Source organism: Mobula birostris, chromosome 10 (assembly GCF_030028105.1).
Source record: "Mobula birostris isolate sMobBir1 chromosome 10, sMobBir1.hap1, whole genome shotgun sequence".
In the NCBI taxonomy this organism is placed as follows: Eukaryota; Metazoa; Chordata; class Chondrichthyes; order Myliobatiformes; family Myliobatidae; genus Mobula; species Mobula birostris.
In genome coordinates, this window is record NC_092379.1 from 146,949,923 (window position 1) to 146,977,418 (window position 27,496).

General features: G+C 46.9%; 1 protein-coding gene across 4 annotated transcripts in view; it reads left to right on the plus strand.

Moving 5' to 3' along the window:
* Window positions 1-25,516, plus strand: part of arhgef6 (Rac/Cdc42 guanine nucleotide exchange factor (GEF) 6) — a 232,536-nt gene extending 207,020 nt beyond the window's left edge. The window contains exons 14-22 of one of the 4 annotated variants that reach the window (XM_072271069.1): window positions 33-111; window positions 9,313-9,452; window positions 12,730-12,924; window positions 13,664-13,684; window positions 14,056-14,149; window positions 15,230-15,319; window positions 22,824-22,923; window positions 23,772-23,826; window positions 23,925-25,516. In XM_072271069.1, the coding sequence (XP_072127170.1) occupies window positions 33-111; window positions 9,313-9,452; window positions 12,730-12,924; window positions 13,664-13,684; window positions 14,056-14,149; window positions 15,230-15,319; window positions 22,824-22,923; window positions 23,772-23,826; window positions 23,925-24,047 (897 nt within the window). In that variant the 3' untranslated portion in view covers window positions 24,048-25,516. The remainder of the gene's footprint in view (window positions 1-32; window positions 112-9,312; window positions 9,453-12,729; window positions 12,925-13,663; window positions 13,685-14,055; window positions 14,150-15,229; window positions 15,320-22,823; window positions 22,924-23,771; window positions 23,827-23,924) is intronic. The other 3 variants (XM_072271070.1, XM_072271071.1, XM_072271072.1) reach the window with 3 other exon arrangements.
* Window positions 25,517-27,496: the final 1,980 nt, after the last annotated feature.

Here is a 27,496-nt window from a genome sequence, read left to right on the forward strand (position 1 = left end):
TCTGGTGAAGGCTGTAACTTTCTTTTCTGCAGGGGAAATTGCCATTGACAGGAATGACTGTAACAAAACTTGAGGAGAATGAAAGCTTCCATCACGCCTTTGAAATTACAGGTTGGCTGTCAAAGTTGTCTAGTTATAAACTGTAAATCTCTGGTGCGTAATGGTAGAGTCATGAAAAAGAACATGGATATTTATATCACTTTATATTTTAATAATTGATTCAGGATTAAATTTTAGTTTTATTGGGTTTTATTGGTTTAATATCTTCCAAGATATGCTGCAATTACAGCAATGCAGGTAATTCTGCCTCTGGTTTGCAGTGTTCCCTTAAAATGTCCCTCCCACAGTGTGACCCTCCCACAGTGACCCTCCCTCAGTACCACCCCTCCCACAGTGACCCTTCCTCAGTACCCCATAGTGACCCTCCCTCAGTACCACCCCTCCCACAGTGTGACCCTCCCTCAGTACCACCCCTCCCACGGTGTGACTCTCTCTCAGTACCACCCCTCCCACAGTGTGACCCTCCCTCAGTACCACCTTCCCACAGTGTGACCCTCCCTCAGTACCACCCCTCCCACGGTGTGACTCTCTCTCAGTACCACCCCTCCCACGGTGTGACCCTCCCTCAGTACCACCTTCCCACAGTGTGACCCTCCCTCAGTACCACCTTCCCACAGTGTGACCCTCCCTCAGTACCACCCCTCCCACAGTGTGACCCTACTTCAGTACCACCCCTCCCACAGTGTGACCCTCCCTCAGTACCACCCCTCCCACGGTGTGACCCTCCCTCGGTACCACCCCTCCCACAGTGACCCTTCCTCAGTACCCCATAGTGACCCTCCCTCAGTACCACCCCTCCCATAGTGTGACCCTCCCTCAGTACCACCCCTCCCACGGTGTGACCCTCCCTCAGTACCACCTTCCCACAGTGTGACCCTCCTTCAGTACCACCCCTCCCACAGTGACCCTCCCTCAGTACCACCCCTCCCACGGTGTGACCCTCCCTCAGTACCACCCCTCCCACGGTGTGACCCTCCCTCGGTACCGACCCTGCCACAGTGTGACGATCCCTCAGTACCACCCCTCCCACAGTGTGACCCTCTCTCAGTACCACCCCTCCCACAGTGTGACCCTCCCTCAGTACCACCCCTCTCACGGCGTGACTCTCTCTCAGTACCACCCCTCCCACGGTGTGACTCTCTCTCAGTACCACCCCTCGCACATTCTGACCATCCCTCATTACTACCCCTCCCCCAGTGTGACCCACCATCAGGACTGCCCTTTTTTGTATCAAAACTATAAAAGTTTATTTACAACACAGACACAAGACAATCAATATTTACAAGACAGTAGTTACATTTAAATTACAATACAGCCGCTACTGTCCAAAAAACAGTCTATGCTGCAGGGCAACCACCGCTCACGGAAATCGCCCAATGTGCCCGCCGTGACTGGGTGCTCCCTCTCCGAGGACAGCCGGGCACGGAGGTATCCTCAGAAAAGGGGCAGGCAATCAGCCCAGGCAGCGCCCTCCACCTTCCGCTGCCTAGACCCTTGGATGGCCGGCTTGGCCAGGCCCAGGACCAAGCCCACCAGGAGATCCTCCTCTCGTCCCGCACCCTTCCGAACTGGGTGCCCATAGATGAGGAGCGCGGGACTGAACTGCAGCCAAAAGCGCAGCAGCAGCTCTGAGGAACTCAAAAAGCGGCTGCAACCTCTCACATTCTGTGCACATGTGGTACACTGACTCCTCCAGCCCTCAGAATGGACAGGTGGACGGGATGTCAGTGAACTTGCTCAGGAATCTGTTGTACAGGCCTGCCCGATGCAACACCTTCCACCCCAGGCCCCCAGTGTACAGGGGAAGCACCCCTGCATAAAGAGATTTTCACTGTGGACCTCCTCTGCTGCCGGATGGTAACACAGACCCCCAAGGTGAGTCCGGTAGGCAGACGAGGGCAAGGAAATGAAAGGTGTGCAAGAGCAGCACGTGCAAGAAATGCTTCGGGGCGCCACGGAACGGCCTGGTGGCCATCCCTGCGAGACGGCTGTCATTATGGGGACCCTCTCTCGGGTGGTCTCCTGTCACCTGGATCCGACGAACACATCGGGTGGTGGTGCAGCTGGAACCCCTCTGCTTCCCCACACCGTCCCGACACCCACCGTGATAGGATCAGGACCAGAGTCCCCAGCAGACAGAACGCCGGTCCCCAACGGCGTGGGAGAACCATGCCCGAATGAGGCCAGACCTCAAACCCTCCACAGTTCCCGACAGAAGCAGGGTAGATCCCTCAGAGGGGCACAGCTGACGCCGTCCGCTGGGATTCGCGTGCCCTCCCGTAAGTAGTGTAGTGTCCCCGGCAGAGAAAATGCATCACCAGCACGTGCCACCTCGGAGGCTGGTCGCAGTACATATATCTCTGCAGGGTCCTGAGGCGGAGAGCTGCCTGCTGGGAGCACACGCACACCAAGGACTGGCTGCCCTCTGTGATCGGAAGATTCAGGACCTCTGCAGAGACCCAATGCCTCTTGTCTCCCCAGAAGAAGTCCACCAGCCTCTTCGCAGTCCTGGACACGAATGCCACAGGAGGGACCAGTGCAGACAGTTGGTACCACACCAGGAGGCGACCAGCTGATTGATCACTAAAACCCTCCCATGGTATGAGATCGCATGAAGGAGGCCCAACCAGCGCCCCAGCCGGGCAGAGATCTTCGTCTCCAACTCCCGCCAGTTCTCTGGCCAGGCTTCCTCTGTTGCGCTCAGGTAGACTTCCAAGTAGAAGAGGTGCGTGGTGCTCCACACAAATGGCCTCAACCCCTCTAGTAGGGAGTCCACCTGCCACTGACCCACCAGGAGGCCCGTGCTCATCTCCCAGTTGACCCTTGCAGAGGACACGGCCTAGAAGACCTGCTAGCATTCTCATATCCTCTGCAACCGGGTTGGTGACCATGTATAGCGGTAACATTACCTCTCAGTTCTTGAACTCAATCCCACGGTTGATGAATGCCAACACATCATACACCATCTTAACCACACTGTCAACCTACGCAGCAGCTTTGAGTGTCCTATCAACACGAACCCCAAGATCTTTCAGGTCCTCCACACTGCCAAGATTCCTACCATTTATATTATATTCTGTCTTCAAATCAGACCTACCAAAATGAATCACTTCACACTTATCTGGGTTGAAGTCCATATGCCACTTCTCAGCCAGCCCTGCATCCTATCGATATCCTACTGTAACCTCTGACAACCCTCCAGACTATCCACAAAACCCCCAACTTTTGTGTCATCAGCAAACTTGCTCACCTACCCTTCTTCTTTATGAAGGTCATTTATAAAAATCTCAAAGAGGAGGGGTCCCAGAACAGATCCCTGCAGAACACCACTGGTCACAGACCCCCATGTAGAATACTAACTATCTACAACCACCCTTTGCCTTCTGTGGGCAAGCCAATTCTGGATCCACAAAGCATGGTTTCATTGAATCCCATGCCTCATGACATTCTAAATGAGCCTTGCATGGGGAACCTAATCAAACGCCTTACTGAACTCTACATACACTACATCCACTGCTCTACCTTCATCAATGTGTTTTTTTACATCCGCAAAGAATTCAGTCAGGCTCATAAGGCATGACCTGCCTTTGATAAAGCCATGCTGACTGTCCCTTATCAGATTATGTCTCTTCAAATGCTTATAAGTCCTGCCTCTCAAGATGTTCTCCAACAACTTGCCCATCACTGAAGTCAGACTCACTGGTCTATGATTTCCTGGGTTATCTCTACTTCCTTTCTTGAACAAGGGAACAACATTTGCAACCCTCCAAATCTCTGGTACTTCTCCCGTCCCTATTGATGACGCATTGCAAGAGGCTCAGCAGTCTCCTCCCTCATTTCCCACAGTAGCCTGGGGTATATCCGTAAACTTGTCACAAAGCCATGAATTCCATCATCTAAATCAATAATGCAGGCTTAGCTGGCAATGCCCACATCCCGTAAAAGAATTTAAAAGAAAAGTAGTGGTCCCAATACTGACCCCTGAGGAACACCATTGTAACCAGCAGCCAACCAGAAAAGACCAATTTATTTCCACTTGTTGCCGACTGCTTGTCAGCCATTCCACTATCCATGCCAGTATCTTTCCTGTAATACCACAAGATTTTTATCTTGTTCAGCAGCCTCATGTGCGGCACCTGATCAAACACCTTCTGAAGATCCAAGTAAATGACATCCACTGCCTCTCCTTTGTCCACCCTGTTTGTTACTTCCTCGAAGAACTATTAACAGATTTGTCAGGCAAGATTCCCGTTATAGAGGCCATGCTGACTTTTGACTTATTTTATCATTAGTCTGCAAGTACCTTGAAATCTCATCCTTAATAATGGACTCCAGCACTTTCCCAACCACTGAAGTTAGGCTAACTGGACTCTAATTTCCTTTCTTTTGCCTTCCTCCCTTCTTAAAGAGTGGAATGACATCTGCAATATTCCAGTCTTCTGGGACAATGCCAGAATTAAGTGACTCTTAAAAGATCATGACCAGTGCTTGTGCTATCTCTTCAGCAATCTCTCTCAGGACACTGGGATGTAGTCCATCTGGTCCAGGTGACTTATCATTCTTAAGACCTTTGAGCTCACCTAGCATTTTTTCCTTTGTAATAGTAATGGCACTCACTCCTGCTCCCTGACACTCATGGACTTCTGGCACATTGCCAGTGAAGACAGATGCAAAGTACCCATTAAGTTCATCTGCCATTTCTTTGTTCCCCATTACTACCTCACCAGCATCATTTTCTAGTGGTCCAGTGTCAACTCTCACCTCCCTTTTACTCTTCATATAACTGAAGAAACTTCTGGTACCCTGCTTTTGTATTATTGGCTCAACTGCCCTCATAATTCATCTTTTCCCTTATAGATTTTTTAGTTGCCTTTTGTTGGATTTTAAAAGCTTCCCAATCATCCAACTTCCCACTCACTTTTGCCCTTTCCTTGGCTTTTATGCAGTCCTTAATTTCCCTTGTCAGCCACAGTTGCCTACCCCTGCCGGTTGAGAACTTCTTCCTCTGAGGGACGTATCTATCCTGTACCTTGTGAACTATTCCCCAAAACTTCAGCCATCTCTGCTCTGCCATCACCCCTGCCAGTATTCTCCTCCAATCCATTTGGGCAAGTTCCTCTCTCATGCCTCTGTAATTCCCTTTATTCCATTGCAATACTGATACATGTGCCTTGTGCTTCTCCCTCTCAAATTGCAGTATGAATTCAATCATATTATGATCATTGTCTCCTAAGGGTCCCCTTATACTAAGCTCTATAATAAGATCTGGGTTATTACACGACACCCAATTGTAGATGGCCTTTCCCCGAGTAGGTTCAAACATAAGCTGTTCTAAAAAGCCATCTCGTAGGCATTCCCTCTCTTGCGATCCAACACCAACCTGACTTTTCCAATTCTCTTGCATATTGAAGCCCTCCATTACAAATGTGTCATTACCTGTCTTTTCCAGCTCCATTTGCAATCTCAGCCCCACATCTTAGATACTATTTGGAGACCTATATATGATTCCCATAATGTTTTTTTAAAGTCTCGCAATTTCTTAACTCCACCCACGAAGATTCAACATTCTCTGACCCTATGTCACCACTTCCTAAGGATGTAATTCCATCTTTTACGAACAGAGCCACATCACCACCTATGCCTTCCTGCCTGTCCTTTCGATACAAAGTATATCCTTTGATGTAAAGCTCCCAACTATGGGCTTCCTTTAGCCACGACTAATGATGCCCACAATGTCATACGGACCAATCTCTAGTTGCTCCACGAGTTTGTCCACCTTATTCTGAACATATTCTACACGTATTTAAGTACAGTACCTTCAGTCTTGAATTCTTTGCCCTTTTGAATTTTGCTTCTATGGTACAAGTTAACTCTAACCTGGTACAATTAGTCCTTCGTGAGCTGCTGAAATTCCTCCACAGAGACAGGCTTGTGACTTGGTGCTGGGGTTGAGGAAGTCTGGTGTCTCAGCTTCGAAAGAGCTCTCCTCTTCCCCCTCACCATATCCCAAGTTCATTGCCCTCCAGGCAGTCATCGCCTGCACCCGACTTGACCACCTCATTCCTCGCAGTGGCCCCAGTGGGAGGCCCCACCATAATCAGTACCCCATCCCTACAAAGTGATAGGGGGAGGCCCTGCTACCCCTGAATCCAGAATCTGTCCCAGACGTGGAGTAGGGCAGGTCCCCTGCTCACCGCCACCTCTCAGAACTGTACTTTCTGAGCTTGGAGCAATCAACCTGCTAACTCTCCTGAAGATTAGATGCAGCACGTGGACCATCTGGGCCGTGCTCACCTCCACACCCTCATCACACTCCCTGCAAGCAGCACTAAGAGAGTCCTCTCCCTTCCCACCCGTTGGGACACTCTCTCTCTGAATATCTACGTGGAATGACGATGCAAGGGTGTTCCGGTTCCTCTCGTGCACCAGAGCTGGCCGCTCCACAGTAGGGCATTTGGCTTTAATTGAGGCAACAATCTGGGAAACTAATTGCCCTGGTGAACCTCTACCCACAGGTGACGTGACCCCTTTTCTTCAGGGTTTTTCCTCTTCCCAGGGAATACACGCTCTGGGTATGCAGCTTCAAGCGAAGACAAGTCTGCCTCCTCACACAGACCCTCTGCTATGGAGCTGCTCACTAGCCCAGAGGATCCCTTTTAGACTGAAGATATGCTGAGGCATGCTGACCCCTCCTGAGGCATCCTCAGTCTCCTACACCACTTCCCTGGGTTCTTGCTCTACCTCAGATGCCACAGGGTCCTCCAACTTAGGTTCAACAGTAACGCCCCCATTCTTCTCTGGGGACAGGCTACGAGATGTTTATTCATTTTCTTTGCCTTCTTACCCATCCCCTGAACTCACCATGTCACACCCATCTCCAACTTCCACTGCTACTGGCTGGGGGGTGGGGGGAGTGGGGGCAAGTAGGAGATGGGTCAGCGGGGAGTACGTAACGGTGTCATGCTGTGCCTCTGAGGCAGAGTTGGCTCCTCACACAGTGAAGGTCAAACATTTGATATTTACAAGACAATGAATAAATTCATGTTAAAATATGATTATTACTGTCTATTAAAAAGTCAATTTGTTGGGGGAGGCCACTACTCCCAGAAGTCTCCCTCTGTACCCATTGTGACCTCATGAACCCTATAGCCGGGCACGAACGTATCCTCGGAAGAGGGGCAGGCAGTCAGCTCTGGCAGAGCCCTCAACTTTCCACAAATGGCCATCTTGGCCGGGCTCAGGAGCAAGCCCACCAGAAGATCATCCTCACGACCCACCCCTTTACAAACTAGGTGCCCGTTTATGAGGAGAGTGGGGCAGCTGCAACCTGTGCAGCAGCCCTTTCGGATACTGAAACAGGAGCTGCAACCTCTCGCACTCCATATATGCATGGTACACTGACTCCTCCCGGCCACAGAATGGACAGGTGGACGGGGTGTCAGAGAACCTGCTTAAAAACCTGTTGCACGGTACTGTCCTATGCAACACCTTCCACCCCAGGTCCCCAATGTACAGGGGAAGGACCCCAGCATAAAGAAACTTTCACTGGGGTAGATGGTAAAACAGACTGCCATGGTGAGTCTGGTCGGCAGACGAAGGCAAGGAGATGAAAGGTGTGCAGGAGCAGCCCGTAGAAAAAACTCGTTGGAATGTCACAGAAGAGCACAGTGGGATGGTCACATTCTGTGGAACCCTTACCCGCGAGGTACCTCAAGGCCTGGGTCCGACAAGCACTTCCAGCCCATCAGGTGGTGGTGCAGCCGAAACCCCTGCACTTTCTCAAACACCTACCATGATAGGATGGAGACCAGTCCCTCTCACTGTCCCCTGTGGGTGCAGGAGCACCCTGTCTGGATGAGCCCAGACCCCATACTCTCAACGGCTCTTGGTAAAACTAAGGCAGTTCCCTCAGAGCAGTGCGGCTGATACTGTCCACTGAAAGCTGTGTGCCCTCCTGCAGCTAGTGTCCCCGGCGGAGAACATCGCCAGCCCATGCCATCTCAGAGTGTGGTCACTGTACAGGTATCTCTGCAGGGTCCTGAGGCAGACAACTGCCAGCTGGGTGTGCACACACACCAATGACTGACTGTCCTCCGCCATTGAAGACTCAGGACCGCAGCAGAGACCCAGTGCCTCCTATTGCCCAGCAGAAGCTCTCCAGCCAAATACAATGGGCAGGACTAAAGTAATCAGCCGAGAGCATATCATGGAGGCCATCAGCTGACTTATAACCCACAGCCTTCCCCAGTATAAGGTCACACGAAGGAAGCCAGACCAGCATCCCAGCCAGGCAGAGATCCCAACCTCTTCAGTTCGCCGGCCAGGCCTCCTCCGTTGAGCTCAGGTAGATGCCCAAGTAGGGTGCAATTGAAATCACCTCCCAGGATAATGCTCTAGCTATGATCTATGGAACCCAGCAATGCAGACACCTCTTAATAGGTGCTACTGCATTGAGCCGGGCTCAGGGGCCTACACGTGCAATACCTTAGGCTGGGAGAAAAGGGCCAACAAGATGGCCACCCTTCTGGAAGTGGAGCTGAGGTGGCTCATGTGGACCCGCCCCCTAACCCCCAGCCATTCCATGAGCCAGGTGGATTATTCTCCTGGAACAGTGCTGGTTTCCTGCATGACTGCCCCTCCCACAGGGTGACCCTCCCTCAGTACTGACCCCCCCCCCCCACCCACAGTGTTTGTTTTTTAGCGTTTCGCTCCAGACAGTCAGCCATTCTTGTCTGGGGCATAGTGTCAGGATTGGGCTCCTTTTGGATTAGCTGGGTGACGATCTGAACGTTCCTGACTTGACCCTTGTTTTTTTTACAAGGCCAAGTGACTAGCTGAACGCTCAACCCGGCACGGATGGAAAGCGTGCTCGGGGGGTGGCCCAACTTGGATTTGAACTTGGGAGCCTTCGCTCCGAAGTCCGGCGCTGATGCCACTGTGCCACCAGCTGGCCCCAGAGTGTGACCTTCCCTCAGTACCTCCCCTCACTCAGTATCGCCCCTGCCACAGTGTGACCCTCCCTCATGGCAGTCTCCAAATTAAAGTTGTCTTTTAGTAAAATAAAATAACTCTAGTACTGCCACTTTGTAAAGACACAAAATTCTGGAGAAACTCAGCAGGTCAAGCAACATCTATGGATAGGAATAAACAGTTGATGTTTCAGGCCGGGACCCTTCATTTTGTGTTGTTGTGGATTTCTGGCACCTGCAGAATCTCTGATGTTTATAACTCTGCTTGCCCTCTGCCCCACAGGTAGTATGATAGAACGGATCCAGGTATCCTGCAGCAGTGCCCAGGAGCAGCAGGAGTGGGTGGACAGCCTTCTGATGCTCACCAAAGGCACCGTCCCTGGGACCTCGGCTACCAAATCTCTGCCTGTATCATCTCAATCGGTACTTAGCTCCCTGTAGCTACCTAATCCAGAAACAGAACAGCATTTTTACTGCAGAATTCATTAATAATTAATTGTAATTTGACAGAGGGGTACAAGGTGATAATATGTGTAGTGGCGTGGATAACCAGAGACTTTTCGCAGGGTGAAGGTGGTGAATATGAGTGGGCATAATTTTAAGTTGAGTGGAAGAAAGTATGGGGAGTATGTCAGTGATTTGTTTTTTACACAGTCAATGGTGGGCGTATGGGTAGAGGCAGATACATTAGGGACATTTAAGAAACTTAAATAGACACATGATTGATAAAGAAATAACTGGGGGGCTATGTAGGAGGGAAGGGTTTGATTGAACTAGGAGTAGGTTAAAAGGTTGACACAGCATCATGGCGAAGGACTAATTTCTATGTTCAATTTGTGGTTTGTGTCTAGATAAGATAAAAATATCTCAAAAATCCCTTTTTTTGAAGATCTTGCAAGAGCATGCAGCTTGTTGCAAGCAGCTCTCTGAGGATTCACTCATTACTTCTAATACTGAGTGCACTGTTCGGTATTGTGACTATTGACGAAATTATAATTGGAGGTAGACAAGACTAGCATTACATCTTGCTGTAGGTATGGTTCCTTGAAACTGTGATCCCAGTGTGTGTTGGCGCAACTGCCTCGGTTTTATGTGTGCCAGGGGAAAGCTGCTTCAGTAGCTGAGTGATGTGACCTAGAGACGTCAACAAGCTACATTACCATGAAACTCTTCAAGCATTGCCATAAGACCATAAGATAAAGAAGTAGAATTGAGTCTGTTCCTCCATTTCATCATGGCTAATCCAATTTTCTCCTCAGCCCCAATCTTCTACCTTCTCCCTGCATCCATTCATGGACTGAACAATCAAGTATCTATCAAACTCTGCCTTAAATATACACAAGGACTTGGTTCCACAGCTGCCTGTGGCAAAGAATTCCATACAATCACAACTCTCTGCCGAAAGAAATTCCTCTTCATCTCTGTCCTAAAAAGACTTCCCTTTATTCTGAGACTGTCCCCTCTGGTCTTAAAGTCTCCCACCAGAGTAAACAGCTGCTCCACATCCACTCTAACAAGGCCTTTAGAGCCTTGTTAAAGGCCTTTACCAAAGATATGTATAGGCAAGGTATTATTGAGGTTGGAACTCTGCAGAAGGACTTGAACAGATTAGGGGAATGGGCAAAAAAGTGACAGGTGAAATACAGTAGAGGAAAATGTACGGTCATGCACTTTGGTAGAAAGAATATTTTCTAAATGGGAAGCAAATTCAGAAATTGGAGGTGCAAAGAGAACTGGGAGTTCTCATGCAGAATTCTCTAAGGGTTAACTTGCAAGGCAATGATAGCATTCATTTTGAGAGGATTTGAATACAGAGCCTTCTCTTCAGATTGGAGATGGCTAATGTGAGACGGCAGAATTTTAAGGAGGAAAGCACAGGGGGGATGTCAGAGGTGGTCTTGTTACACAGAGAGCGGCGGGTGTATGGAACGGGTGGTGGTTGGTGGTGGAGGCAGATACCTTAGGGACATTTAAGAGATTCTTAGAGAGGCACATGGATGATAGAAAAATGGAGGGCTCTGTGAGAGGAAAGGGTTAGAGTGACCTTGGAGAAGATTAACACCATGGGCTGTACTGATCTATGTTCAACAAAGTGCAGTGCAGGTAGACAATAAGGTGTAGGATCATAACAAGGTAGATTCTGAGGTCAAGAGTCCATCTTTTTGTACTACAGAACCATTCAATACGTTTATAACAGCAGGGAGAAGCTGTCGTTGGGCCTGGTGGGACGTGCTTTCAGGTTTTGCATCTTCTGCCCGATGGGAGTATGGGGAGTTTGTGCCTTGTTTTTTTGTATTTTCCCTCCATTTAGAAAATAGTCAACCCTTTCTTCTCTTCTACTGAAGTGCATAACCATGCACTTCCCTACACTGTATTCCATCTTCCATTTCTTTGCCCATTCTCCTAATCTAAGTCCTTCTGTAGCCTCTATACTTCCTCAAAACTATCTGCCCCTCTACCTACCTTCATATTGTTTGTAGACTTTTCAACAAAGCCATCGATTCCATCATCCAAATCATTGACATATAACATAAAAGAATCGGTCCCAACACAGACCCCTAGTCACCAGCGACCAGTCAGTAAAGGCTCCCTTTATTTCTACTCTTTGCCTCCTGCCAATCAGTCATTGCTTTATCCATGCTCAAATGTTTCCTGTAATACCATGGGCTCGTAGCTTGTTAAGCAGCCTCATGTGTGCCACCTTGTCAAATGCCTTTTGAAAATCCAAGTACACAACGTCGAGCGATTCTCGTTTGTCTATCCTGCTTATTATTTCTTCAAAGAATTTTAACAGATTTGTCAGACAAGATTTTCCCTTGAAAAAGGGCCTTTCTTATCATGTGCCTCCAAGTACCCTGAGACCTCAACCTTGATAATCGACTCCAACATCTTCTCAACCACTGAGGTCAGACTAACTGGCCTATAGTTTCCTTTCTTCTGCCTCTCTCCCTTCTTGAAGCGTGGAATGACATTTGTAATTTTTCAGTTTTCCGGAACCATTTCAGAATCTAGTGATTTTTGTAAGATCATTACTAATGCCTCCACAATCTCTTCAGCCACCTCTTTCAGAACTCTGGGCCATATACCATTCAGTTCAAGTGACTTATCTACCTCCAGACCTTTCAGTTTCCCAAGCACCTTCTCTCCAGTTATGATAACTTCATACACTTCATGACTCCTGACACCTGGAACTTCCACAATACTGCTAGTGTCTTCCACAGTGAAGGCTGATGCGAAATACTTATTCAGTGCGTCCGCCATTTTGTTGTCTCTCATTACTACCTCACCAGCATCATTTTCCAATCTCACCTCTCTTTTACACTTGTGGTAATATTTACGTTTTGTATGTATTTGAGTGATTTCTACTGTGTTGTGCACCTTGATCTGGAGGAACACTCACAAAATCCTGGAGGAACTCAGTCCCCCTCCCTCCACCTTTCAAATCTACTCCTCAGCTTTTTTTCCCCAGTCCTGCCGAAGGGTTTTGGCCCGAAACGTCAACTGTACTTTTTCCCATAGGTGCTACCTGGCCTGTTGAGTTTCTCCAGCATTTTGTGCGTGTTGCTGGAGCTTCCAGCATCTGCAGACTTTCACCTGTTTGTGATTTGATTTGATCTGGAGGAAGGCTGTTTCGTTTGCTGGTATACATGTGTATGGCAATAAAGTGGAACTTGACGACTCCTGTTTCATTCTAACTCAGCAGCACGGGGAGAGTAAGCAGCCTCCAGCCACTCCATCACATCAACCCCTGGCTTATTCACCGCCACAATCTTACAGCAGTGGTACACAAAGCAGAGGCCCCCTGGAGCCGCCCAAAATGCCCAGGCCATGGACCCTGAGCTGCCTGAGACCTGCACCTCCACTCAGACCTTCAGCTGCCTTAGGCTGCAAGGAGGTACGTGCTCTGTGCCCAAGCACACCATTTTAACTGTCACTTACTTCCAAGAAGGTAGAAGGTAATGTGCTGCTCCTTGTATTGGTGCCACAAGGGTCACCTTTAATTAATTGAATCAGTATCGGGCAGCACGATGCCATTACAGTTCCAGCTGCCGGAGTGCAGAGTTCAATTCTGGCATTCTCTGTAAGGTCCATGAAGGCATGGGCTTCATCCGAGTGCTCCGGTTTCCTCCTACAGTCTGAAGACATTCTGGTCAGTAGGGTGACTGGTCATTATAAATTGTCTGGTAGTTAAGCTAGGGTTAAATAGGTGGTTTGCTGGGCAGCACAGCTTGGTGGGTCGTGAGGGCCTGTTCTGCACTGTATCTCCGACCAAAATCAAATGGTGGGAATAATTTCTCAAGAACCTGATATCTGGCTGAGAACAAACTCGCTTCCCTTGCGTGTTAATCTTCAGCCTCGGGTTTAAAAACTTTGTGCTATTTTCAATGGATAATTAGGATAACCATAAACTATCTCAATGATGCATGAGACTACTCCTGCATTTGCCTGCATGTAAAATAACCTTGAAAACTAATTGAAGTTATGTGAATGGTGCACAGAGAGCACAGTTAACACTAATATCAATAATATTTTAATAATCTTTTATTGTAGTGAATGAACTTTTCATATAATCAATCATCAAATTTTTCTTTCACTTTCATCTTATCTTTCTTTCTCCATTTGTTGCATTGTAGAGGATGTCTTATATTTTAAAGGTAAGCTGTAGACAAGTAACTTTTCTCTTATTTGTGTGTTATGTGCATGCTTGCGATGCAACAGTGCAGCTGCTGTCTTACCACCTCCTTCACCTGCTTAATTCAATGCATTTAAAAAGTTCCTACAATGTGTTTGTAAACTGCACTTATTCACCTTCCATTGTTAAGACCAACACGGTTCTACTGAAGAAACACTAGATGCAGAAACGTGGTTGGTCTTCCAGCGTTGCAACTAACTAGACACAGGAGGTGTGTTCAATCTGGCAAAGCTCTGGCACGTCTGCTTCTGGTTTCTTATCAAACTGAACAATTGCTGTCTCACTACAAACCAATAATGTTAACCGACAGTCGGGTGCTTCCTGTCCTTGCAGGACTCCAGCAAGAGCCCCAAGGCAGTGAAAAAGTTCCTCAGCAAACGGAAGACAGAACGCAAAACTTCAGACGATGAATATATTTTGCGTAAAAGTAAGTCTTCCACAGACTTTCAGTGAGAAGTAAATCTTTCAGTGACTGCTTTTGGATCCGAGGTCTGCATTTCATTTTCAAAATGTGTTGAGATTTTAACTGGTGATTACAGATTGTTAGAATGAGCTGTGATTCTGTATCTAGCATTTCATGTCCAACATTCCTGTTAGGTACTGCAGGGATCTGAGGGAAGTAATTCAGAGGTAGTTTATGTGTCCCTCCAGAGTTTGAGTGTCTGCAGTCTCTTCTATTTCCCTCCTTAACTAACACCCACACTTGCATCTTTCTGCAGTCGGCAGGAATTCTCCTTTTATTTGATTGCAAATACAGATTCCTGGTGTTGTTTAAAGGTGTGGGCTGCTCATTTGCATTTTCTTGAGCTGAGAGATCAGAGTTGTTCAGAAATAAGCTGGGATTGTAGTGATGATATAACTCAGACCACATTACGTACTGAACTGTGAAATCTTTTCACTCCATTGGTATGTTTGAAAGTAGCTTTGCTTTCACATTGGTATCACACTCCAATTATTTTTCCAAACTGTCAGCAAGTACTCTGTCATGAATAATACCTGCTGTTGAAAGCTGCATTCAGTAGTAGAAGGTGAGGATACTATGGTACCTGTGAGCTCGGAGTATTCACTCCCTGTTCAGTGACCTCTTGGCTGATTTGCTAGCAATCTCGATCAAAGAATGAGTTTTAAATGCTATTTTATGTATTTCTTTTGAACACAATTTCCTGAACATAACAAGGACCTGTTCTACTCTATATCTCTTTTAAAAAAAAAAGTTGCACCATGCAATACCTAAAATAATATGTTACAATAAACATACATTTTTAAAAAATTACATAGTGCAAAAAGAGTAAAAATAGTGAGCCTCAACTTCACAGCAAGTGGCTGTGTTTGAAGCTTTTAAAATAAAGCTTTTAGAAAAGTGATTCCTGTCTATAGCGTCTTCCATCGACAACACTTCATAGCCAGTGAAGTGCCATTAAGTGTGGACCCCACAGGAAATGCGGCAGCCAAGTTGTTCACAGCAAACACCCACACACAACCTGACTATCTTATTTGCTTCTTACAGGTACAGCAGCCCTGGAGGAAGATGCACAGATCCTTAAAGTCATCGAGGCTTATTGCACCAGTGCGAACCTTCAACAGGCTCATAGCTCAGGCAGGTGACAGCGCCGCGTCAGGGGCGGGGTAGGGGCAGATCGCTGCCCGCAGGGCTACTCTCTTTGGCACGGACAGTGCTGGGCAGGGCAGGGGTGGGTTGCTCCTGGGCAGGGTTGCTCCCGTGGCACGGCCATGCATGATCAGCACAGGGCAGAGCAGGGGCAGATCTCTGTTGGATAGGGCTGCTCTCGGAGCATGTTAACGCCAGGAAGGGTAGGGGCAGGTCTCGTGGCATGGCCACCGCAGGGCAATTTCCCATTTATACTTTCAATCAGACTGAAGTTTCTAATCATCTTTCAAATATAAAGTCAGAGTAAAATTATGCATGGTGTACGAGGAGCTTTGAACTCATTCACTGTTCAGGTGATTCTTCTCTGAAAACTGCATTAGAGTGGAGTAAGACCACATGACATAGGTGCAGAATTAGGCCATTCATCCCATAAAGTGTGCTCACCATTTCATTATTGCTGATTTCTGATGACTCTCAACCCCATTCTCCTGAACGCGAGATTCTGCAGATGCTGAAAATCCAGAACAACTCACACACACAATGGTGGAGGAACTCAGGAGGCAGGCAGAATCTATGGAGAGGAATAAACAGTCCATGTTTCAGGCTGGCACTGGAAAGGAAGTGGGAAAAGGCCAGAATAAGAATGCAGGGGGAGTGGGAGGAGTACAAGCTGGCAGGTAATAGGTGAGACCACTTGAGGGGGAAGGTGGCTGGCTCGGGGAGCAGGTAATAGGTGAGACCACGTGAGGGGAAGGTGCCTGGCTCGGGAAGCAGGTAATAGGTGAGACCACGTGAGGGGAAGGTGCCTGGCTCGGGGAGCAGAGTGCAGCGGAGATCAAGAGGGAGCAGTGAAAGATGGTCTCACTGAACTCCCATCGAAGAGAAGATTTAAGCTTCTTCAGAGTAAGCATCCTTTGAAGAGACTTGGCATTGGAGCAGCAAAGCATAAACATGAGAGATTAAGACATTGAGTGTGTACAAGAGAAACCAGTAACAGAATGAGGAAAAAACATTCTTAGTCATTCATTGAGCCACAGAATTTAGATTAAAGAGTAGAATGATGATAATAGAAGAAATATAATAGAGAAATGGCCTGAAGCATTGTTGGCGGTCCCTGCCACCCATCCCACAATCTCTTTCACCCACTATCAATTGGAAGGAGGTACAGGAGCATCAGGAGTAGGCAACAGCTTCTTCGCTCAGGCTGTGAAACTAATCAGTATGCTGCCCCACTGAGGTCTTGTCACTAGGACAGAGAGCTGTTCACTGTTTATCTGTGCTGTGTGAGATGTATATTTAGTTGATGCACTATGGTCTGGAGAAATGTTGTTTTGTTTTTGGTTGTATATATGTACAGACAGATGACAATGAATTTGAATTTGAAAGGAGTAGGTGTGCAGAGAGCAGCTTGCAATGAGTCGCCATACTGCAGCGCCATTTTATTTTGCTGCTCTTTCAACACACAACTTGCCTCTGAGCAAGATCTTTGACAACTACCCGGCTGTCACCACAGAGCTGATTTACCTGATAAGGATGTGGTACAGAGGAATGTGATGTGATGATCACATTTCACAGGCAGAGTACCCATGGGGGTTGTGTTGTGGTTGGAATGCAGTTCGAGAGAGAGAATCTTTCTAGCCAGATGGGGCAGTCACCGAACATTAACATTTAGGATTGCCAGTGCGATGGATTTACACTCCTATGTGAAGGGCACCTGTTAAAGGACCCATCTTCCATTTTGTACTGGAATCCAATCACTGCTGGGGACGGCTGCAGACGGACACTGACCACTGCTGCTCAGTGATCTTTCACTAGGTTTGAGCAGAGAATGCACTACTTCTCAATTTTTATAGTGATTGCATATGAGCCACAATAACCAGGATTCAGTTACAAATCCTGTCGGGTTATAGAAGAAGCAACCTTTGCTCAGATTCTTCTATCTAAGTGGTCTCAGCTGAACATTTTACTCCAGAGGCACAATCTTTCTGGCAATCAGAATTAACCCAGGTTGCTCATTCTGTACCTGCCAGCCCCTGAAGGACTGATTTCAGCCACTCTCATTTGTGCTCAAGCTCACTGCACTCGGTTGTTGGGGGGCTGGTGAAGGGTGGTGGACAGAGCAAACTGCAGGGGGGAGGACGCTGGAGGGGGGAGGGCGCTGGAGGGGAGGAGGCCGGAGGGTGGGGGAGGAGGCCGGAGGGGGGAGGAGGCTGGAGGGGAGAGCAAGCTGGAGGGGGAGGACGCTGGAGGGGTAGCATGAGAAAATTGAGGTAGGCGGGTGCAGATCACAGAGCCTGGTTCAGGGAGGGGAGGGTGGAGGTGGAGGTTGGAGTGGATAAGTGGTGAGGCAAAAGCTGTAAGTGCTCGAATCTTAAGCAAGAAATGGAGCTGTTCATGGAGAGGTCAAGGGAACGTGGAACTAGGTGAGGGAGGTGCAGTGTGTGCATGGTAGGTAGATAGAGCTGGAAGGGAAATTACCTTTTACCAGTTGCTCCAAATAATTGAAATTGCATTTTCAGGAGTATTTGTGTTAGCAAAATGTCTCACCAATGTTGCAACAGTCGCGATACTTTATTATATTTTTGAGGAGTATACACTTTGGGTGTAAAATTGATGACCAAGTCGAAACCTGAGCTTCTCACGTTTGTTGTGCAACATACGCTGTTGAACTTAGAGCTTGTCTCAGAGGCACTTGGAAGTCAGTGCTGTTCACTGTCCCGATATGGCGAGAACAGAAGGATCATGTGACAGACCGCTACTTCTGTCTGACCAGTGTGTGGTTCCTCTGCTAAAAACAAGAAATCCATTGACTACCCCAATCTCGCTTCAGCCATGAGACCTGTGCCACATGATGATACCGAAGCCACCAGAGACGTGGAGTCTAGTGGAGGCAGATGAAGATGACATGATACATGAAGCAGGAATGGAAAGGACACTGATACTGCTACAGATTTTGAACCCTTTATATTAAGTGAGCCTGATCTGATAACTCAACCTGAGTTAAATTACCTGGTCAGAGACTTGGGTTTTGTCCAAGGCAAAAGCAGAATTTCTGGGTTCAAGACTGCAAGGATAGAATCTGCTGTCATTAGGCACAAAATTTCTGAGGAGGATTTTGATATTTGAGAATGGTTGTTTCCCAGAATAACTGATGCCAAGATTAACAAAGGCATTTTTGTTGGTCCACAAATCAAACATCATCAGTGACCAGCAATTGAAAGAGTTTCTAATTGTACCAGAGAAAATCGTGTGGAAGGCGTTCAAGGATGTTGATGAAAATTTTCTTGGCAACTACAAAGCACCAGACTACATGCAGCTGGTTAACAAGATGCTTTAAGCATACAAAGCCATGATGAGCAATACGTCACTAAAGGTTCATTTTCTGAATTCCCATTTAGAATTCTTCCCTGTAAATCTTGCCACTATTAGTGGCGAGCATGGTGAAAGTTCATGGAGAAATAGTATCAGGGTAAATGCTGGCTGATTATTGTTGGATGCTTAAGCGAGAAGCCTCAGACACTGAGTACAAACACAAATCATCAACAAAACATTTTTACCTTAGTTGAACTATTGCAAAGTATCAACACTATTATGCAATTAAATGCATTATATTCAATAAAAGTTAATTTCTTCTTTCTACAAATTCCTACATGATCTAAGTAGCCTGAAATTATATTTGTATTCAGCTTCAAGCAGTCTATCCAAGACAGAAAAATTCTGAGGAAGCAACACTTTTGAAAAAATTTGCTGTCCTGTGTTATCAAAGTATGTTTGCAACCCTGAGGTTCGTCTTCCCGCAGACAGCCACGAAAGAAAGAACAACCGTGGAACCCATTGAGAGAAAACGTCGAACACCCAGCACACAAAAAAAAAATTGCACAAAGGACAAAAAAAAGTGGGAAACACAGAATACAAAACACCAAATCAAAGAGACATCAAAAGAGTCCAAGTATATTCAGTTCAGTTCAATCCAGCGCCGTTTCTCGTGATCTGCAGCCCACAGAGCTAGTCCGTCCCAATATACGTCACACAAAACAACAAGAAAAGAAGTGATGTCCAGAAAGACATCATAACGCAAACTACAGAATCCAGTCCACAAACTGTGTCAATTAAACCTTGCCCAAGACCCACAGACTTCCACCATCTTCGGGCAGCATCAAGCAAGAGGGAGAGAAACCAACAGTAGATCGGCACCTTCCCCTGGAGCAGCGAGAGAGAGAGAGCGAGATTGTTTGTACGTAGGCACCTTCCCCTGGGAGCAGTGCGAGAGAGAGAGACACCGTTCATGCATTGGGACCTTCCTAGTCAGAGACTTGGGTTTGGTCAAAGGCAAAAGTAGAATTATTGGTTCAAGACTACAAGGATGGAATCTGCTGTCATTGGACACAAAAATTTCCATGAAGGATTTTGACATTTGAGAATGGTGTTTCCCAGAATAACTGATGCAAGATTAAGGAAGACCTTCCTCCAAGAGCAGCGAACAGGAGGGAGAAAGAAAATGTTCACATGTCCGTAGAGGGTGCTAAGCTCCCGACCCCCCTCCCCCACCTTCTGCTCTCATCCTTGTGAATTTCAATCTACATCAATGCTTTGATTGGTGGGATAGGTGAGAAATGGACTCCCGCCCCGTCTCCAGGCTTCACACTTAGCTCAAAACCTTGCCAAACTCCCTCGGAGACAGCAGAGCACCAGATCATTCAGTCAGCCCAGAAACACACCCCAAAATGCCGATCACATGCTCCAACAGTAGCAGAACCACATTTGAAAGAAAAAGGTGAAGTAAGTGAAGTGAAAGAAGTCATTTCATGTAGTCTGAAGGATGTCACATTCGGTCAAGTTATTTGCTGGCGCCATCTGCTTCCATGGCATGGAAATCTATCAGAGCTTGTAACGGGATGTGCATCCGATGGAAAAATGGCAAATAGAATTTTAATACAGAGGTGTAGCACTTTGGGAGGACAAACCAGCGTAGGACGGTGAGTGGTGGAGTACTGAGGAATGCAGAAGAACAGAGGGATCTGGGAACGCAGATCCGTAATTCCTTGAAAGTGGTGGCACAGATAGAATTGTAAAGAGAACCTTTTGGTACATTGCCCATCATAAATCAAAGTATTGAGTACAGGAATTGGGATGTTACATTGAAATTGTATAAGATGCTGGTGAGGCCCAATTTGAAGTATTGTGTGCAGTTTTGGTCACCTACTCACTGGAAAGCTATCAATAAGATTGACAGAGTGCAGAGAAAATTTACAGGGATGTTTCCAGGATTGAGGACCTGAGGTACAGGGAAAGGTTGAATAGATTAGGGCTTCATTCCCTAGAGCATGGAAGATTAAGGGGAGATTTGATAGAGCTAAACAGAATTATGTGGGGTATAGATAGGGTAAATGCAAGCAGGCTTTTCTACTGAGGGTGGATAAATCTTGAACTAGAGGTAATGGGTTAAGGGTAAAAGGTGAAATGTTTATGGGGAACACGAGCATGGAATTTCTTCACTCAGAGGGTGATAAAACTATGGAACAAGCTGCCAGCGGAATTGTTGGATGTGGCCTCAATTTCAACATTGAAGAGAAATTTGGATCAGTACATGGATAGGAAAGGTTTGGAAGGCTATGGTCCAGGTGTAGGTTGATGGAACTAAGCAGGCTAATAGATGGACCAAAGGGCCTGTTTCTGTGTTGTGGTTTTCTTTCTATGACTGATATTCAACTCACTTGTGTATGTTGAGAACAGTAAGGGTCCCAGCAGTGAACTTGTGCAGTTCTGGTGCCGTACCGACAGGAAATATATCAACAAGCTGGAAAGTGTGCACAGATGGCTAATGTATACATAATTTACTTAACTCAATTTATGTAAAACAATTTATTATATACAAAATTGTAATTTGTAGTGATTTTTATGTCTTGCATTAACTGCTGCCACAAAATGACAAATTGCATGCTATGTGGGTGTGATAATATACGTGGTTCTGATGATGTAGTGTTTGGACAGCCATGATGAGATGTATAAAGATGAATCCAACACAACTGTGGTTTCATGTTTTGTTACCAAGGAGCAGCAGCAGAGGGATCTCTAAAACTCGATACGGAAACAGTGAGAGCGATGAGCAGCCCAGCAGTCTTGCCCAACATGACAAGAGTAGCACACGGGTGACGGTGTTGTAATCTGGAATGCACGAGCTGAAAGTGCAGTAGAATTAGTTGCTATTGAATTGTCGGCAGTCAGTCAATGTCAGCATTCCTAGCAGGATCCTTCCAGTCCTGCTCACGGGCACTCAGCCAGTCTTCAGTTCAATGTTTCAAGTGAATTTATTATCAAAGTACATATATGCCCCATATATAAAGCCTGAGATTCACTTTCTTGCAGCAATCACAGTAAATACAATGAACACAACAGAACCAATAAAAGACTGCACCCAACAGGGTGGACAAACGACCAATGTACAAGTACAGAAAGGAAGAAAGAAAACAAGTAATCATAAATTGATAAGCCGTAAATTTTGAGAACATGGATGCATCAGAATCAGGTTTAATATCACGGGCATATGCTGTGAATTTGTTAACTTTGCAACAGCAGTACAATGTAATATGTGATAAATATAAAAAACTGAATTATGGTAAGTATATATATGTATTAAATAGTTAAGTAGTGCAAAGTCAGAAACTTAAAAGAGAAGTACTGATATAGTGTTCACGGGTTCAATGTCCATTTAGGAATCAGATGGCAGAGGGGAAGAAGCCGTTCATGAATCACTGAGTGTGTGCCTTCAGGCTTCTTTCTGTACCTCCTACCTGACTGTAGCAATGAGAAGAGGGCATGCCCTGGGTGCTGGAGGTCCTTAATGATGGGGGAGTTACCTTTTTGAGGGATCACTCTTTGAAGATGTCCTCGATGCTGCTCGTAATGGAGCTGGCTGAGTTTACAAATCTTTGCAGTTTACTTCAATCCTGTACAGTAGTGCCCCGCCACCCCACTCCATATCAGACAGTGGTGCAGCCTGTCAGAATGCTCTCCACGGGACATTTGTAGAAGTTTTTGAGTGTTTTAGGTGACAAACCAAATCTCCTCAAACTCCTGATGAAATATAGCCACTGTCTTGCCTTCTTTATAGCAGCATCGATGCAAAGAGTCCTTGAAAATGAGTCCGTAGGTTGTGGAGACAGTTCAGTGTTGGAGCAAGTGAAGTTATCCCCTCTGATACAAGGGCCTGATGGTTGTGGGGTTTCCGAACTTGGTGGTGTGAATCCTGTGCTCCTGTACCTCCTGCCTGATGGCAGCAGCGAGAAGAGATCCTGGCCTGGGTGGTGGAGGTCTTGATGATGGATCCTGCTTTTGCAGGATAGCGGTATCCTTTGTCAAAGACCCCCCACCATTGCAGCTCCCCCACTGAGGGTCACCCCAGGGGAGAGGACTGACCTGGCCAGATGAAAATGATGCAGTCTCTTTCTGATTGAGACCGAGACAATGTTAACCTTCGACCCTGCTCTTACAGTCTGTCGGAAAGACTCAGCGCCACAGGTTCTGCTCCCAGAGGAGGAGAAGATCATCGTGGAAGAGACAAAGAGTAATGGACAAACTGTAATCGAAGAGAAGTAAGTGGTTTCTTTATCAGCTGTACTATCACCCTGAGAACAGGGAGCTGCTTTTCCCATTGTCACAGAAGTAGGTGAGATTTGGAGGGGGAAGGGTCACAGCAGAGTTGTCAGGGCAGCAGTGACCGGATGCAGTGTCTGGGGAGGCATTATTTATTGATAAACAGCCTGGGGGCTAATCATGGACAGATGTTGTTACTGGTGCTGTAGTTACCTTCAGGATTATTCAAGGAGCAAGAACTAAGTGTGGAGATATTAGCAAGTACTCAGAGAGTCAGAGCAGTCAGGCTGTGAGTAAAGAGCAAATCGAGGAAGAGGATGTGCCCTCTCCCCCTCCACCCTCCACCCCTCTCCCCACTTTCCCCTTCTCCCTTCCCCTCTCTCTCCCCCCTCTCTTTCCACCTCCCCTCCACCCCTCTCTCCTCGACCATCCCTCCAACGTCTCTCCACACTCTCTCCTCTCTCCCCCTCCCACCTCTCCCCTATCCCCCTCCCCACCCCCTCCCCACTTCCCCCTTGCCCCCCTCCCCCCCTCACCCTCCCTCACCCCTCACCCTTTCCTTATCCCCCTGAGATAGCTCAATGGGTTGTGGGCAGATGGAACCCTGTGAGTGATGGTACCAATGGGGAGAGGGGATGAAGTGACAGAACCCGGGTGGACTGGGGGCAGTGTGAAAGAGTGGAAAATTCAGTGTTCATATCTTACCCAAGTGAATAAGGCAGGAGCAGTAATCACCTGAGGATAGTGGGGTAAGGATTCATGGAGGCCAGCACAAAAATGATGGGCCAAAGGCCTGTTGCCGTGCTGTACTGCTCCACATCTCTGATAAGTGCCTTCGTTGCTGCAGGAGTCTCGTGGACACGGTTTACGCGTTGAAGGATGAAGTTCAGGAGCTGAAGCAGGTCGGTCCCTGGATTCTGCAGATGGTTTACAGTCGTTCGCTTGGCTTTCCCGGTCTGGACACATTGTAATAACTGCATTTGTATTATCCTTTCCCCAGGAAAATAAACGGATGAAGCAATGTCTAGAGGAGGAACAGAAATCCCGGAAAGAATTGGAAAAAATGATCCGCAAAGTGCTGAAGCAATTGAACGAGTCAGCATGGGATGAGAGCAGTCATTAAAACTGCCTGCCTGCCTGCATCTCAACACAGGCTCAAGCAAACAGCAATGCAGTGCAGAGCTGGCTGCTAAGTCATGGAGGAGCCTTGGTTCACTGACTGTGAATTTCTGTGGATGGGCAGGTGACTGAAGAGTTGAAATCTGACAAGGAATTGCACAGGTCTGGGGAGCTCCATCTCCAGTATTCGGATTGGTTACCAGCCTGCGCCTGACAATGCCTGCAAAATGTCCCAAGCTGCTGAGAAATAGCCTCCCGTGCCATCAGGTTAGGACTGTAACTCACTCTCAGAGTTCCTGAAGTTGAAGGACTCCTTCAAGGTGTTGCAGTGGGACTGCACCCGCCGATACCTTCTCCTGCACAAGTTACTGGGTGTTAAGCTGTGCACTCACAAATCCAGGGATATCGCAGATTCCAGGCTCTGGCTGGTTTATTTATGTTTTCCTGTGTTAGGTCACATCCTGTTGTCACGTCCCCTCCTCTCCCCACAATCAGTTTACGTTGATGCAGTGCAGAAGCGTTATCCAGCAGGGGCCTCAATAATGACTTGCCTCTAATGCCTGAGTAGCTCTTGCCTACGTACAGTGGTGTACATAGTCAAGCTCTTTTTAAAGTGGTCGTAGCTTCGCGCATTCCTGTATATTACAGGATTGTCTTTAATAATGTGTAAAGGTTCCAGGCAGCTCGTGTCCCCTCTCCCTACCATGGTGTGGAGTGCTTGCCCATTGACGGACAGACTGTAGGAGTTACCTGTGCAGGCACAATCATAGTTTCCAGTTGCTGAGGTGAAGGCTGGGATTGAACACAGGAAGTATCAGGAGGATTTGGGAATAACCAGGGGATAATGACCCTGTAGTTCTGGGCAGTGTTCACATCAGTGGCTGAAGATGGGCTTCAGTCACACTCTACTTTGGTTACAATTCCTGTGTGCTCGCAGAGGCCGTCCCTTCCACTTTACTGTGAAATGGAGTTTCAACCTCATATCCGTTACATTTGGTACAAAGACCAATCATTTCACACCAGCACTGAGCATGGAACTGTGAGCAGCCTGTGCTTTGAGTCTGGCTGTGAACTCATTCACACTTGTGGACCGTTAAGCTAGCAGGGCTCATATTAACCTGGGAACCCGCTGCTGTGTCTATAGCGAGTGCCTGTGCTTGTGGAGATCCTTTGTCAGTGCACACATTCGTGCACACACACTCACATGTACACACCCACTCACATATGAACATGCACTCACATTCATGCACACCCATGCACACAATCACACAGATGCACACACACGGGAATCCTTTTCTAAAAAGCTTCTTTTTATACTGCTGAAGCCATCCATCCCCTCAGCTCTACCTGTAAATAAATAGCTCTTATATTTTGGCAGGATCTCACAGCACCACACGATTCTATAAAATTCTTGTACTGTTGACTGAATTTTTTTTGCTGTTAGCTTCGATACAATTAAATTGATTTTCTGAATGGGTTGTGTGTGTTTATATTCATGATATATTGAAATTGTGCTGCTAATCAAACATCTATTAATGAAACTGCTGCATTATTTCCACTTTTCTCGGATCTCAGTGTGTTGTACATTAGGTGATGGGGGGGAAGGTGATTCCTAGCAATAAAACCTTTTCTAGCTCATGTGGGCAATGATTTCAAATTTCTGACTCTCCAAGCCATTAGTCATAGCAGCAGAATTAAGCTATTCCGCCCATTGAGTTTGGTCTGTCATTCCATCGTGGCTGATTTATTATCCCTCTCAACATCCTTCTCCTCATAACTTTTGATACCCTGATTAATCAAGAACTGGTCAATCTCCACTTTAAATATACTTAATGGCCTCCACAGCATTCTGTGGCAGTGAAATCTGCAGATTCACCACCCACTTACTAAGGAAGTACCCCCTCATCCCGGTTCTAAAGGGATGTCCTAGTATTCGAAGGCTGTCCTGCTGGTCCTAAACTACCCTACTATAGGAAACATCCTCTCCACATTCACTCTGTCTAGACCTTCCAATATTCGATAGGTTTCAATGAGATCCCCCTCATTCTTAAACTCCAGCGAGTGCAGGTCCAGAGCTATCAAATGCTCATATCTTTCAATCCTGGGATCATTCTCATAAGCTTCCTCTGGACCCTCTCCAATGCCAGCACATCCTTGCTTAGAAAAGGATCCTGAAACTACTCACAAAACCCCAAGTGTGGTTTGACTAATGCCTTATAAAGCCTCAGTATTACACCCTTACTCTTGAATTCTAGATCTCGCGAAATGAATGCTAAGATTGCTTTTGCCTTCCTCACCACTGACTCAACCTGCAAGTTAACCTTTAGGCAACCTTGCACAAGGACTCCCAAGTCCCTTTACTCTTCTGATTTTTGAATTTTCTCTCCACTTAGAAAGTAGTCTACGCCTTTATTCATTCTAGCAAAGTGCATGACCAAACAGTTACTGACACTATGTTGCATCTGCCACTTCTTTGCCTATTCTCCCAATCTGTCTGAGTCCTTCTGCAGACTGAGACCATAAGATGTAGGAGCGGAATGGCACCATTTGGTCCATCCAGTCTGCTGCACCATGAATTACATCATGACTGCTTCCTCAACAAATTTAACAGGCATTTAAGGTGGTTAATCCCGGCATCCAGCGCTGAATTCTTCTATTGGGCAAAAGGTTCACTTTCAAAATAAACACAGGTTAATTTTCTTCAAGCAGCCATTGCATTGTTCAGATTCTTGACTCTTATTGAATGTCTGGGAAGGTCAATTAACAAATCCTCCCAGCTGAGTTGGTTATCAAGTTGTCGGGGTTGGGTCGGTTAACGAATTGTCTGGGCCGAGTGGATTAATGGAGTTGACAGAGTTCACTAGGAGGCCCTGATCTTACCTTTGAATATCATAGTATCTAGAGTTTCAGCTACTCAACTCCAGTGACCCTGGTTGGATGTAGACCCCAGCTGCTGTCTGTGGGGAAGTTTACACAATCTCCCTGTGACCGCATGGGTTTCCCTGCTGCTCCAGTTTCCTCACGTCCGTAAGATGTGCAGGTTAGTTGATTAATTGGCTAGTGCAAATTTCCCTTAGTGTGTGAGTGAGAGAGAGAAGTTATAGTGTTATAGTGATGATGGGGGGGGGGGAGCCATGGAGCAGATGGGCTGAATAGACTCCTCCACAAACCCTTTCTGTTCAGAGTTCTGCAATTACTGATGGAGGTGTCTATCTTGAATGTCCCAAATGTATCTGCCTCTATTACCTGGCCTGGTGGTGAGTTCCACACACCCACCACTCACAGTGTAAAGAAAACCACCTCTGATATCCCCCTATACTTTTCTCCAATCACCTTAACATTATGGCCCCCTCATAATCAAGCTGGTTGCAGAGAGATCATCCCATTGGTAGAAAAAAGGTTAGAGTAGTTTGGCAAGCAGGGAAGTTCCTTCACACAGGTCTCCCTCTAAAA